Source organism: Chrysemys picta, chromosome 7 (genome assembly GCF_011386835.1).
Source record: "Chrysemys picta bellii isolate R12L10 chromosome 7, ASM1138683v2, whole genome shotgun sequence".
NCBI lineage: Eukaryota > Metazoa > Chordata > Testudines > Emydidae > Chrysemys > Chrysemys picta.
In genome coordinates this window covers 34,971,511-34,987,567 of record NC_088797.1, presented here as the reverse complement: position 1 = coordinate 34,987,567, position 16,057 = coordinate 34,971,511, and the positions used below count along the sequence as shown (strand labels likewise).

Sequence of the window (16,057 nt, the reverse complement as noted above, 5' to 3'; positions counted from 1 at the left end):
AGCCTATTCTGGACGGAGGATGGCAGCCAACCAGCACACAGAACTGCACTACAGTGAGAAGAGAAATTCACTGAGCAAACTCTTGCCATCATTTTATAGAAAGTGCCAAAGAATCTCTAGGGCCAGCCTCCTCACACCTTATGAGGTCACTTTGCCTGCACAAAGTGGTTGTAAAATGCTACCCAATCCCAATGGAAGTATTTCACACCCACTTTGCACAGGTAGGAATGCCTGCACAAGGGGTAAAGCAATGTAGAATCAGGCCCTTAAGGACAGAACCTTAACCCTACCGAGCATCCTTTTCACTACTCCAGTAGCACAAAGCAGCCTTAAAGTTGGCCTAATTGTGCAACTCGGGGATCCCTAGGGGCAGGGGGTATGCCAGTGTGTTGAGGGGGGCATGACCAAGGCTTGCTGCATTCCAGCAATCCCCAGATACTGCAACAGCCATTTGGGCCACTATAGGTTGCAGGAAGACAGAGAAGCCTTCGGCGGTTGCTATAGCTTATGCGAAAAGGCCAAACTGGATCCCACAGCTCTGGAAATCTGAGGAGTACAAAGGTGGCACATAGACACCATTGCCCCTCCCCACAGGGTCATGCACCAAACCCAGCTCAGCCAGACCCGAACATCAGGGCCAGCATGTCTAGGCAGGTCAGACGAGATCTTGATTTTTAAAGAGGACCTGTGTTTGTCCCCTTTTTCCTTCCTGATGATGTTTAAGAAGGCCTGAAATTATTTTATCATCATTTTCCTCCCCATTTGCTTTTATTGACAAATGCCAGTGATATTATGGGCCTAATCCACTGATTTACTCCTGCTGAGGATCTGGCCCATCAAATCTCACCGTCCCTCAGAGAAGCAGACGATGAGTGGGGAGGGAGGGGGGAATCACTCAAAGAGTTCTTCCCCCAAGCATTTGTCAGGAGCTTCTTTTAAATAAGTAACAAAAACCAAAGAGGCCTGCTTCCCTGCTGGTTTACTCCAGTTTTACACAGATGCAACGGTGCTGATTATGTACAATGGGGGCAGAGAGAAGAGGGGAGAAGGAGCAGCCACGGACCAGTCACCCTTTGATCTGGGCATCAGAGCTGGCTGAGCATTCAGGGAGGAGTACCTCTGATCCTGGAAAGTGAGCAGCTGTGTAAGCACTCTCCCACCTGGCTGTGCAGGTCTGCCCTTGACAGGGCGAGGCTGAAATGGCATAACTGAAAGCAGCAGCAAACAAAATATTACACCACTTTCTAGACAAATACGTACCGACGTAGTTTTCAACGTCGCTGACGTAGAATGTAGGTGCGGGTACCGCTAAGCCCAAGCCATCCTTCTTCGGAACCAGGATAGGTTCTGTGAATCCATTTTCTTCCAAGTACTCTGTTGTTAGCTGGCTTCCGGTCACTTTGACTACCACATCTTCAGCACTAGAAACACAAACACAGGTACCATGCTAAGATATTTCACATCCAAATTCAGCATCTTTTTTATTTCTTTACTGAAAGGCTAAGCACACAATTATATACAAGTTGCTGTAAGCAATAAGATGCCACACTGCTCTACAGCCAAAATGCTTCTGAAATAAATGTAGTCAAACTTTACTAATTCTGGGTCACTGAGAACGAAAATGATGCTTAAAATTGTTGATTGGCTCTAGTTTTCAAGATATGCTATTGGATCAGTATATACGACCCTTGACTTGGGAATGGCGGAGGATAAGTGAGTTATAAAGGGAAGGGATCTCAATTTAAACCAGAAATGACTAAAATACATCTTTGACTGGATCTATGAATAAATCTATGACTGGGTTTGGACAGTACTTGTTTTTTAGGCAAAACAATGAATGATGCAATCTGAAGCTGGTATTGCGTCATACATGATATGAATTGCATCATGTTATTCGTAGAAGTCATGGATGATGCAATCATAACGAAGCTTACATCACTCTGCTGAACAAATTGCCCTATATCAGCTCTAGAAATCATACAGTGTCGTGCTCTCTTATTTGTCAGTGTTTGATTTTGCAAAGGGACACATTTCTGTTTAGCCAAAGTGAGCACAGATGCCTCGTACTTGTGTGAACAGTGCAGATAACTTCTGCTATGTTTGTGGTGAAGTGACTTTTGCATCACAAAAGCACAGTATAACCACTATGGTTAAGAAAGCCTATCACCTTTATTTTGGCTGCAAAATTGGAGATCAGGACAAGAGGTGGGCCCCACACATATGCTGCAACACTTGTGCCACAAATCTTCGCCAGTGATTGAACAGGAAAAGGAAATCTATGCCTTTTGCAGTGCCAATGATTTGGAGAGAGCCAACAGATCATACCAGCAATTGTTACTTCTGCATGGTGCCTCCAGTGCGGAAAGGTGTGTCAAAGAAGAAAAAGTGGACTGTGCATTATCCAAATATTCCATCAGCTATACGCCCAGTACCCCACGGAGAAGGACTGCCAGTTCCTGATGCACCAGAATCATTCTCACTTGAGTCAGACGAGGAAGAGGATGAAACTTCTGGTCCTGAACCATCAATGTCACAGGACCCACATTTTCTCTCATCCTCCTCCTCTGAACCACACCTCATAACACAAGGTGAACTGAATGACCTTGTCAGGGATTTGGAACTACCCAAGAGTAAGGCAGAGCTGTTGGTCTCCAGACTACAGCAGTGGAATCTCCTGGCAGGTGATGTTAGGGTTTCCATGGTCCGTGACCGTCAAAAGGATCTTGTCGCATTCTTCTTCATGGAAGGTGATCTTGTAGCCTGCAACAACATCAATGGTGTGATGGCAGCCCTCAACATCGTTCACAATCCAGATGAGTGGAGACTGTTCATTGATTCATCGAAGACGAGTCTTAAAGCTGTATTACTGCATAATGGCAACGTTTTGCCATCAATTCCAGTTGGTCATGCAATCCATATGAAGGAAACCTATGACAACATGAAACAACTTTTGAGGTGCATAAACTATGACCAACATCAGTGGCAGCTTTGTGGCGATTTGAAGGTTGTTGCTCTCTTGCTTGGTCTGCAGACTGGATACACAAAGTACTGCTGTTTTCTCTGCGAATGGGATAGTTGTGCAAGAGATTCCCACTACATCAAGAAAGATTGGCCACTCCGACAGTCATTGGAGCCTGGGAGGAAAAGTGTTCAGCATCCACCACTTGTTGAATCAAGGAAGATTTTGTTACCACCCTTACACATCAAGCTGGCTCTGATGAAGAACTTTGTCAAGGCCATTGACAAAACACAAGCAGCTTTCAAGTACCTCCGTGGAAAATTTCCAAGGTTAAATGAAGCTAAGATAAAGGAAGGTGTCTTTGTTGGTCCTCAGATTCGTGAACTTCTTGGAGATGATGCATTTGACCATACACTGCGTGGCAAGGAAAAGACGGCATGGAAAGCCTTCCAGTTAGTGGCAATAAATTTTCTCGGAAACAACAAGGCAGACAACTACAGGTTGTTGGTGGAAAACCTCCTCAAGGCATACAAAAGCCTTGGTTGCAACATGTCACTAAAGATACATTTTTTGCACTCTCATCTAGATTTTTTTCCGCCGAACTGCGGAGCAGTGAGCGATGAGCACAGTGAGCGATTTCACCAGGACATTGCAACAATGGAGAAATGCTATCAGGGCAAATGGAGCCCATCAATGCTTGCAGACCATTGCTGAACAGTGACAAGAGATGCTCCATTTAATGAATACAAGAGACAAGCCAAGAAGCGCCGAGTAGACACTGAATAGGACTAAACTATGTACATAATAGTTTTTTGCCTTTTGTTTCATAATAAATTTTATTTATATAACCCTTTTGCTGATTTTTAAAGTGTTACATAAACAGGACAGGTGAAATATTATCATGTAAAGCAACCATAAACAAGACCTAGGTTTACAATTTATGATTAAAACTCTACTATTTACACAATATACATAGCCATAAAATGTAAAAACTTAAATATCTTCGAAACAGTAGCCAATCAGTTGTTTTAATTGTCATATTTGAATTCAACACATCAAAATACATAATAAATAGCACATTTTATCTCTGAAGCAGACGACTTCTCAAAAATTGCAGACCAGTGTAACTTATCCCTTGTATCTCTTGCTTTGTTTAATCAGGTGGCTTGATATTTTTCAAGCAATCCAAAACAATGTCCTTGGCTTCTACTTATATTGACAAAATGTTGGGATTTTCAAAGGAGCATATGGTAGTTAGGTGCCCAAATCCCATTGAAACTCAATGGAAACTGAACACCTAACTCCCTTAGGCACCTTTAATAGTGTAATGTGAATTTTGCTATTGGAAACTATAAACAATAGGAAAGGAGTCATGGTTCTACTGAAGTCAGTGTGTCAAATAAAACTGAATATGAATTTTGTATGCTGGATCTTATGACTGCCAGTTTAATATCTCATCCCATTATATATATAAGTACATGTATTCAAAGACAGTCAAAAGCACATTCTTTCAACAGCAAGTAGCTCTGTGTGTGTTTTATATATATATCTATCTATCTAGCTCTGTCTCTCTTTCTCTCACACACACACACACACACACACACACACACTCACACACACACACACACACGTTTACTTGTTTTGTTTATCCAACAATTCTAACTTACAACTTTTCCCTGACAATTTTAATAGACAAATTCTTCTTTCAGTTCCAGGCAAGGGTATAATTCTGCCCAGTAATTGTAGTCAGTTATTCACTGGTCACAAAAGGTAAGACTTTGTATGTTGCAACTAAAATTATTATATTTCTTTTCTTATTAAGGGCATGATCTGGAAAGTTCCCAAGTACCCAAAAATCCCACTATCTTGAATAAGAGTTGTAAGTGCTCAGGGCATCTGAGAATCAGGCCAAAAACCTGGATCTATAAGAAGAGGAGCCCAAACCAGGAATAGTACTAAATCGTGAAGTCTTTTGGAAATTAATTCATAACAGCTAGAAATTGGAAGCCTGGATCTCCACTCCTAGCACTTTGTGTAGTCATTCACACCTTTTCAAGCAGTGTGTTAAATGCTACCATTCTAACTGAATAGCATTTTACACCAACGTTGAATAGATTTAAGTGACTATACAAGGTGCAAGGTAGTGAAGAATCAGGCCTCTTTGTGACTAGATAGCTAACTGCATTCCACTGAACTCTATTCAGGTTCACATTTGATTGCAACATTCCAATTATATGCATAAGACTGAAATAATAAATCAATTTATTGCAAAAGATGTGAAGCATGCTTAAATATTCTGGAATAAATTCATGTGCCTAAACTGCTGAAAACATCGAAGGTAACACTTTGTGTTAATGAACCAATTTCAATGGATGTGGAGAACAGTCAGTTATCAGTGCTCAATGCAGACACATCAACAGTGTTAAATATTCCAATTTAAAGAAGCCAACATTCAAAATGTTATGTAACGTTAAGGAAAATTGTTCACTTAAACTCTTTAAAACTCACAGTCAAACACTAAGGTCTTACAGTAATTAACAAAAACTGATACAATGCAGCAGTTTTACCAAATTTAGATAACTAAACTCAGAAGTTTCAGAAATCCAACCTCTGGAGCTTCTCACTACTAAAATATTTTAACAAAACATTTTCAAAGGCATGATCGCTGTGAAAATGACTAATGATTCTATAACTACAAGTCCCCAAATAGTAACAGTCCCCTAGCAGAAGCGTCTAACAAATGCTATTTTCTCCTCTGAGTCTACCTAGGCAAATGGGGAAATTAGTTACTTGGACAAGTATGAAGATTCTTTAAGCTCGTGAAGATATTTTTAATAATGCACTACTGTGTATACCGAGAGATCTATTCTCCCATACACAGTGGGCACACAGGCACCAACAGCCATAACACAAATGTGAGATTCATACTTGCACCAAGGGAGGGATAATAGACCCTTCAATACAACACCAGAAATACTTGAGACTAATGCTTGACTGCCCTCTTCTGTGTTAGTTCTGAACTACAGCTGACTGTGTTAGTAACAGCTGAAGCAGGTATACAAACACTAATACTGCCATGGTGAAGTCCAGAACAACTTACTCAATTTACTGTATCTTCTCAGTGTGTCAGTGCATAAGATAAAACTATGGCATAGTCCTGACTGGAGTTCTTTGCTGAAAGGTGGGTTTGTTTCAAATACAGGCAAGCAGTTAGGAAAGCGCTCTTCTTTGTTGCTCTAATCAGGACACTCATAATGGGATTCCGAAGTTCAAATGATGCAGCTCTCTGAGTACCAGGATCTGGGGGCTTTTTGTGCATGTGAGTAGATTTTGAGATCAAGCTCCATTGAGGATAGCTTAGTGCCAGTTGGAAGCAGGAGAAAGTACACGCAGTGTCAGATGGGTGAATTTCTGAATGAGGTTCTGGAATTCTTAACTTTCCCCAGGATTCATGAACTCGATTGAAAGCCTCACACTGGAGAAAGTGAGAAGTTTATTGATACATTCTTTAGCCAGACAGCCATGCCAGCTCTCCAGAGGAGGGGATGCTTGGAGGACAAGAGGACTAGATACAAATAGGAAAAAGGTGAAGATAGTGGTAACCATTCTAAGGGACCAGGCTGTTTCTGAAGCCTTCTAACCAGTTCCAAGTACTGTGTAAATTAGTGGAAGATGATCAAGAGGTAAACTGAATTCCTATTGGGAACTTCTCAGATACTCAGTGCACAGACAGGTAAGGGCACTGGAAGATTTTTTCCAAAAGCACATATATTAAAGCCTGCGTTATGATGATAACAGATCCACATGGTATGTTGCCAGGCATGTGTTCATGTAGCAGATATTACTTCCTTGATAGATAGATAGAGTTTAAGCCAGGGCTAGTAAGGACAGTGCTTTTCATGCACCTAGGTGTCATTAAGGTGCAAAGAGTGAGCCTTGAGATTCTGATCTATCTAAGGATCAGATCCTCAGAGATGGCCTTCTGAGAAATTAAGTGCTATTAGTCCCAGATGGATATCTGGTGCCCCAAGGTGCAGATGAGGTGTTATTAGCTCATGGAGGGTTTTATGCTTTAAGGAACAAAGATACCTCTTGAGGTAAAAGAGACTTAGCTAAAGATGAGCTCCACCTAAACTCTATGCAACCTGTGAACTTGAAGAGGAGCTGTTTAACTAGGAACAAGAAGCAAAGGGTGGAGCCATTAAATTACAGGAGAGTGTTAAATGGAATGAACCAAATTCACCTGTCACTAGTGTAAACAGGTGCAGGTCCCATAAAAAGTCCTCAGACAAATTCATTGGTGATACAAGTTACACTGTGAGTGCAAATGGGATATAAAAGGAGTGTAAGAGAGATAAATTGTGCAAATTGCACCAATTTGGGAATGCAAAATTAGGGTAATCTATACATGTTAAGGAGGTGCAAATGGGAGAGATGTAGCAGAAACAGTAACTAACAGGAAACTGCCAAATAAAGTATGGGTTGGATGCTTTATATTATTCTTCTTTTAAATCCTCCTGTCACTTTTCTGCTATACATGCTCTGCCACTCAGCATAGAAATTACATTCAGTTTATTCACCCAGAGAATGCCCAATTGGTTCACATTACATTGGTTTATCACTTAAACCCTTACGCTTGCATCATAGCCCAGGGACACCCCACATGTAACTCACATGTCTGTTTAAGTCACCAATGAATTTGGTCCTGTAAAAGCCCACAGAAGCTCACAGATAGGAAGGAGCTCCATGAAAGGAGCTCCGTATCCACCAGAGCAGTTGGCAGCTGTTATTCAGAAACAGAGACCTTGAAATTTTCAAAAAGAACAGGAGTACCTGTGGCACCTTAGAGACTAACAAATTTATTAGAGCATAAGCTTTCGTGGACTACAGCCATGGTATGCATCCGAAGAAGTGGGCTGTAGTCCACAAAAGCTTATGCTCTAATAAATTTGTTAGTCTCTAACGTGCCACAAGTACTCCTGTTCTTTTTGCAGATACAGACTAACATGGCTGCTACTCTGAAACCTGAAATTTTCAGGCACCTGAAAATTGTGGGATTTACATTTTTTCATTTTAATGCTACTTTGGTATTAATAATGTAGGAGCTGAATCCCAGTCAGCCATGATAAGCCAGTCACAATATATATTACTGAGCCCTGTTGGAACAATCTCTTACCCCCTTTTCTCCTAAATACCCCACTGAGTGCCAAAATATGGGTCCAAGCATCTCAAACTCATCATTTACCTCTCCCTGTCACTAGCCCTGTCTCCAAACTGATCTTCACTGTCAAATTCTAGAGCGGCTCCATCCAGATACCCAGCCTCATTGCCTGACGTGATATTTTGATGTGTACTTTGGGACCAGTGGGATGATTTTAAATGTAATTTTTTTTAAAGTGTTTTAGTGGTTTTGGTTAATGTGTTGAATTTAAGGCCCTTGGGAGATACCTATTTGTTGTTGGGGTTGTGGGGGGGAGAGAAATCAGTAAAGACCCAAAATAAAAGTGTAAAATAAAGTTGACGAAGTTAACTCTCTTTAGGCCCAGAACACAGGAAATGAAATGAGCACATTGTCACACAGCAGAGCTCCATTTTTGTCCCATTTTCTTTATTGGCTCTCCTCTCCCAATTTCTGCTGATCTCAATCAGTCCTTGGATTCCTTGACCACAAGGTTTATGGCTTTAGGTGGGGTTCAGTAACACAATTTCACCTCAGCTTTGTGCTATGACACAGGCAAGAGGTTTCAACTTAAAAATAAAAAAAAAGCCCCTTTGTGGGTTTGTCAGATCTGGACAGTTAGTGTGCGTTTTGGTCTGTGAACGTTTGCAGGTTTCAATTGCACCAATTATTTTCATTATTAAGTCAGTCTCAAAATACCAAAGGCCTCAAAAGTTTTTTGTTTTACTAACATCACAACTGTAAATGGCCGAGGGATAAATCCTGTGATGAACTGTTTGCAAACTCCTCCTTGGAACCTCTGCTTCAGCAGTGGGGATTCTCTTTTGTGCACATCCATCTTGAGCGGAAAATGGTGAAAACAAACTGAGGGCCAAATTTACAGAAGCTGCAGAATGACTCAAAGCCAAGAAAGATGCAAATGCAAGACCTACAACTGCATGCAAACCTCCCTGATTTGGGAGCACACGCGTGGATGTACATGAACATGGACCGGGTGAAAGACAGACTCCTGATTTGAATAAATCAGTGCCAGATCCCTCGAGCTGTTAATTATGCCCTTTTAAGGTGCCAAATGCCTTCACCTTCCACTGGAGTGACTGGCAGTTGAAGAGATCCCTCAAAGACCCCCCCCCAAAAAAGTTTGAAAAGGAATTTGTCAATCTGCTCCAGCTAAGCAGTTTAAATGTGACCACTTGATATTTTAAATCTGTTGAATATTCTATTCTGTTTCACCTAGTAATTGCAAGAACCACTTTGATGAAATTCTGTGGCCTGTGTTAAGTAGGAGGTCAGACAAGATTATCATAATGGTTGTTTCTGGCCTTAAAATCTATTAATATAGCTGCACAATTTGGTAAACATAGTTTTTAAGTGGCCAGTCCAAAAACGGCTAAGCTGAAAACCAAAGAGTTCAAAGGTCTAAAATCATACAAGTAAAATTGCTAAGCATTGAGTTAAGTGAAAAATACACCTATACACAATGTTCACAAAAAAGAAGCTTTGGCAAATAAATTTGCAGCTGATTCCCCATAGAGTAATGATTTGTGGGCAGACATTTTAAATTAAGGCAATCTTCTCCATAAATTATAGAACTTTTGTATTTACTGAGTACACTCTACCTGCCTCCAAACATAATTGTGAAATAGTCTCAATCACTACTTAGATACACTTATAAGAACCAGAAAAAATTATCATTCTGATGAATAGAGGTACAGAGTTACAAAATAAATGTGTAAGATGCCCACTATCAATACCCCAAACAAGTTTTTGTTACTGTAGCAACTAAGGATGTGGCTACCTTTTTGTTCAAGCTGAGATAGACTTCAGAAAAGTCTGCACTATTCTTGAGTACTGAACGTAATTCATCAGGTTTCTCACCTAAGTATTACTGTGTGGCGATGTCGTAGGCCGTGCCACTCCAGCACGCACGCTTGCGCCCTGTCATGGCCCCGAAGGCTCACTGCACTCAGCAACCCTTGGGTCTTTTCAGACCGGATTAGTTCAACCTCTCTTTGTGGGGTCTGATTTATTCATTCCTTCTGCAGAGCGCAACTCACTTATTTAGCTGCTCAAGTCCATGCCCTCTCTGGGCCCATGCAAGAGTCTCGGTCAATTTCCTACCCTATTCAGGAGGTACCAGCCCTTCTCCCAGAGCTGGGCTGTACTTCAGACAATCCTTGTGTCCCTCTCCTTAGGACAGGAGCCTCCTCGCAATTCCTCCTTGGAGCTGGAGTTGTACTTTAAGCAGCTGTAGAGCCTCAGGCAGCTACTCCTCCACCTGGCCCTTTTCCCAGTCAGCCCTTCCACCCTCGGGCAAGGAGAGTTCAGCAGGCAGAACTTGCTCCACTGCTGTTTTCTCCCTGATAACTCAGGACCCTGGAGGAGCCTTCTTATTCCCTGCCGTGTCCACAGGCATCTACCCTGCTATGAAGGAGGCAGCATTTATGCTGGCCCCTTCTCCCAGCTCATTCTTTATTGGCTGAGTGAGAGTGGAGCCCCCACCCCTCTCTCTGCAAGGCTCCAGGTCCTTAAAGATAAAGTAACAGGATTCCTTCTAGTTGCTACTTCTTCCCAGGACCCCATCAGCGCCAGTTTTACAGGTGTTAGTAAGGAACAGGACCAGCTAACTGGGGAAAGCACCTGTTTTAATAGTACTGCACCAATGTAACTGAGAGGAGAATTCGAGCCATTACACGTAATGACAATCACTAAAGACTTAAAGTCTGTGAAATTAGCTTAAAACTAGGTCTTTACATGGCAAACGTTCACATGGGGAATTCTCTTTCATTCACTCCTCTCCCTATGCTGTATATAAACTAAGCAAACGACATTCACCACAATTCCTCCTCCACTTGAGCACAAATTATAATTGGCCACGTGCATCACAGTAATCACACTTTTACTTACATAGCTGAATAACCTACCTTGGGAAAGTTCGACTTCGAAGTTCCTTTATAAAGACTTGACTCCCATTCTGTACAGGTTTGACCTCTGTTGACTGCCCGGTATCATGTTTATGCCAATTTCTTTTCTTTTTCACTGAAAGAGAGTGAATTGGACAGCACCATATGCTAAGTAGGGGATCTTTATTAAAACATTCTGTGAGAGAAAGTTCTTAGTAGTACTTTCTATGCAAGCCAAGAAAAGAGAAGCCCACTATGCAGCACTGTTAATTTTAACATTGTGTTCTGATTCACCATTAGACAATTACACTGTAGCCTGAAGATCTATTACATACTGAACCGTGTTCGTTTGTAACATAAGGGAAACCAGACGGATAATTACTGAGCTCTACGGCTATCACAAGCATTAAGCAAATGCAGGCTCTGGATAACATTTTGTACTTGCCAGACTACACACTTAATCTTTATTGTAAACCTCCCAAAAAATCTTCTCTTCTGCTCTCTCAATTTGTAGCATAGATCATTATGAACATGCTCTTTCCTTGCCACACCTCTCCAAGGGCCTGAGCCAAAGTCAATGGAAGTCTTTTCATTGAATTCAAGTGGCTTTGGATCAGGCCCTAAATACAAAATGCCTCATTCTGGCAAGAAAATCTAGTATCCATGTTCAGTGTAAAAAGACGCAAGTTCACATCCAATCCAGTTTTTGGAGCGTCTTTCATTACCATGCTTCTAAATACAAGCCAGACTCATACTATGTTGATGGGGCAGAGCAGAATGCCCCTGGCTCATGCTCTCAATGGATGACAGGCATTTAGGCAAGCTGATCAGGAAAAAGGGGATCAGCTGAAATATGCACAGTCAAATCAAGTCACATGTCAACTTGCTTCTGACTTTTCTTTTCAACAGTCACTTAACACTGGCCAAGAAGAACCATTCCAGTTTTTACCAATAATCAGCATTAAATCTCTCAGCTGCTCCTGCTTTTAGACTCACGTGGGGTGTTTATTGCGGTAGGAAATTACTGACATCAGAAATGCAGTCTCCTCTAATTTTAAGCTTTCTGCCCTCCGAATTTTTTGTATCCTGGGTTCATATTGTACCTAAAGGTGGGCAAGCTGGTTAGGATAAAATATGAAACCTGAGACTCCACAAAACCTCAAAGCAAACCCAAACTTTTCTTATGTTCAAACCAGTTTTGTGGAAGAAAGCCACCTGCCTCTATCACCATGACTGGACATGTGCCCTTTCACAGCCCTCCCCTTTCCCTCTCCCTCCCACCACACTCACTCTTTGACTACCAAAGGAGCTGGGGAGATGGGAGGCCCAAACTATAACATGCTTAGACCTTGAAAAGCCACCTCAGTATGCTGGCCAGGACTTTGAAAGTAGAGACAAGTTTTGTACAACACATACTGGTTTTATTAGTTCCATGCTGCTCTCCAGCCTAGCTGGATATAGTCATTAAAGCTGCTAGTTCTTTATCTTAATGCCTGTCAGGCTTAGTGTATTAGTTCAATACTCCCAGTAACATAGGAATCAACCCCAACATGTACACCACTCCCTCCCACTTTCCCTTCCCATGACCTCTACCCATCTCCCAACATCCTGGTTCTGTTTCGTATCAACTGGCCCAGTTAAACAGGTGTGTCATTAAGAGAATTCTATCATACCCCTTCTTTTCTTTTACCTCAACATTGCCTATATTTCTAGACAAAGTCATGAAGCTGTAGATTATAATAAATACTCATTGCAACTCTTTTCAATCATCACACTCTGAAATAACATTGTAACTTAGGGTGATATTTTCACAAAGGGCAGGTAACTTCTACTGAAAAATCTATAGATGCTTAATTCCCATTTTAAATCTCCCTCATAGATGCTGTGTCACGTAGTGCAGCATTCCATCAGGGATTACACAACCAGTATCAGCCAATTTCTTTACTACGTTTGTAAAATGCGAACCACAGTGAGGAATATTTGATTTGAGCTTCTGGGAACAACTGCAGCAGAAATGTAATATATAATTTAAAATTATAAACAACTACCAGAGCTGGCCAAAAAAAAATGCAGGGTTGGGGGGGGGGGTGTTGGCAAAGAATGCAGAAATATTTTTGCAAAACTTGTCCATCAAAATTTTGAATTTACAAAAAATCGTCATCGAGATATCAGATTTTTCAACCAGCTCTAATAACTATATTCTCTCACTTTTGTCTCAAGCTGAATACACCACATGAATTCAGATGTATACTTAAACATACATAAATATATTTAGAACCAAAGGACATCTATAAACTCATTTTGTTATCTTTTGATTGACACTATTTCAAACATTTGAGCCTGATTCCCCTTTTATTTATATCACTGTAACTTCATTGATTTCAGTGGAATTTCTCCTGATTTTCACTGGTGTGAAGGAAATCAGGCCAAATGTTTTCCCTTGCGTTATCAAAATGAACCAAGCTTGTCTAAACAGAGCACTTAAATTTAAATAACAACATCAGAAATGTATTTGTGAACATGTATATTTCTTCCCCAAACAGAAGTATCTCCAAATTTCATTAAATCAAAATAAATTTAAATGTCACAAGAAATTTTCTGAAATAGTAGTCACCAAGTGACATTGGTAAAGTAGAGAATGTAAGAAAAGGAACATGATTTTTAACTTTGACATCTGAAGAGCATACATCATGGAATGCGTTCACCAGAAATATAAATATATTTAAAATCCATGCAAGTTACTTAACAGAGACAATCAGTGAACATGTGCTTCTCTTTGCTAGCCTTGCAATAATTAAATCTTGGCCGTGAATTATCATATCTGGAACAACACCTACTCATTTAATACAAAATTGATACTGCAAGATAACTCAGCTAGTTTACACATAAATTGTAACAGTTAACAACAAATGAAATTCATAATCTCATACAAGTCCGGGAACACGCTGCACACAACTGTTTGACAGAATAACTTAACATAGAGCCTGTTCCTGCTTTCACTTCAAGACTGGCCCCTAATTTTTCCAGTCTGTTGCAGTTACACACACCACATGAAAGGGTGGAAGGATCACACCCTGACATTTCATTTTTGCAATGTGACTTATACGCCTTTTATTTTATGGCTATAAGAAGCTACATAATTGGTGTTGTTTTTTTAATGTTCTTGAAAATTGCTGTTCATTTTGAGAAACTATAAACATACAGATCAAGAAAATTCAGTTTGTGATATTCCAGTAATAAACTAAGATTTCAGCACTAACGTTGCAGGTCTTTACACTCTAATGACTGATTTTGTGATGTCATGATAAGCTGTATCTTAGATACAACAGTGAAAAAAAACCTCATAGCATTGTTGTTGTAGTATCAGGGCCGGCTCTAGCATTTTTGCCGCCCCAAGCACACAAAAAAAAAAAGCCGCGATAGTGATTGGCGGCAATTTGGTGGCAGGTCCTTCGTTCCCAGAGGGAGCGGTCAGACATGCCGCCCTCCCCTACATTGGCCGCCCCAGGCACCTGCTTGCTACGCCGGTGCCTGGAGCCGTCCCTATGTAGTATGACACTCTACTTCTGCCACAGCTGTAACCACATATGTTTACAAGACTGTTGCAGTCGCAATGTTTTTGATACAACACCTTTATATCTACCATACTGTGCAATACTGACTGTGAGAAACACATTGCCAAAGGCAGATTTTGTTAAGGAACGGAAAGCCAAGAACCTGCTTAAAGAATTAAAAGTTAGCTGTTATTTCAACACTACTTGTCATAATTGGTATATTACTCTTGTAATCTTCTTATTGAAGCAGCCAGTGGTTGAATTCTAAGATTATGCACCCATGTTTTCTTATGTAATTTATATTTAATTCCTGATTACAGACTTATGCTTCTTCTGTCTGATTTTTTTTTCCACATTGAAGACAAGATGTCTTCCATCATTCATAATTTACAGCCAAGTGGAAGCAAGAAAAGCATCAAATACATTTTAACGTAACAAAAGAATTTCACTCAGAGTCTAGAAAAATCATGCTTTATCTCCCACAATGAGGCAATGACTGACCCTGCATATTTTCAGTCAGACCACTCCTTTTCCAAACAAGCCATTCTATTGCTAAATGATTCACTTTAAAGATGACTTGTAGTTATTTATTTGACCTACTCCTGATGTATGTGTGTCACTACAAATTTGAGAAATAGGCAGGGTGAGGCTTTCAAACCCACCTAGAGGAAAATGCGGGTAATATTTTTCCTCTACGTGTTCTTAATTGTAGTTTGTTGCATAACAGCAACAATCTCTGCCAATTGGTAGCATATTTATAATAAAATGCTTTTAAATTAAGCATTTAATTTTTCACAATGATTGGGGGAAGGATATTCTTGTATAGTAAACAGAATTCTTTATTCATTTGGCCAAAGCAAAAACATCCTGCAGTTCTTTATCAGGTAAAACCCCCACTCACATCAGCAATCTTTTTATACAGGTGGGAGTTTTGCCTGAGAAAGAACCAGCTCCCCCAATGTACCCTAAAATTTTAACGGCCACCAAAATTGCCATTTAACCATTGTAGTGAGGGGGCGTGGCTCCCTGCCGCTCCGGAGGGGGAAGAGCCCATCCAGAGGCCGGAGTGGGCGGAGCTAGGGAGCTCTGAGCCCGCCCCTCAGAGGGTCAGGCGGCGACCCGGAAGTACAAAGGCTCGCCCTCAAAGCTCAGTCAGGGCCCAGCCGCCGGAGAGAGCAGATGTCTCCAGCCTAGCTCGTGACTGGGAAGACTCCGCAGCCCAAGGCAGCCGCCAGGACTGGCCGGGCCTGCCCAGCGCCCGTTACCCGGAGGAGTTGCCGGGCCTGCCCTGCGCCCGTTACCCGGAGGAGTTGCCGGGCCTGCCCTGCGCCCGTTACCCGGAGGAGTTGCCGGGCCTGCCCTGCGCCCGTTACCCGGAGGAGTTGCCGGGCCTGCCCTGCGCCCGTTACCCGGAGGAGTTGCCGGGCCTGCCCTGCGCCCGTTACCCGGAGGAGTTGCCGGG

At 41.5% G+C, this 16,057-nt stretch overlaps 1 protein-coding gene across 5 annotated transcripts in view; it reads right to left on the bottom strand.

Moving 5' to 3' along the window:
* PHF2 (PHD finger protein 2) overlaps nt 1–16,057 on the bottom strand; it is a 159,621-nt gene that overhangs the window by 52,711 nt on the left and 90,853 nt on the right. For all 5 annotated transcript variants that reach the window (XM_065551174.1, XM_065551172.1, XM_005307158.5 and 2 more), the window contains exons 3-4: nt 11,063–11,177; nt 1,261–1,421 (exon numbers count right to left, since the gene is read on the bottom strand). Coding sequence is in view for 4 of the 5 variants with exons in the window: in XM_065551172.1 (XP_065407244.1) it covers nt 1,261–1,421; nt 11,063–11,177 (276 nt within the window). In the remaining variant the exon portion in view is untranslated. The remainder of the gene's footprint in view (nt 1–1,260; nt 1,422–11,062; nt 11,178–16,057) is intronic.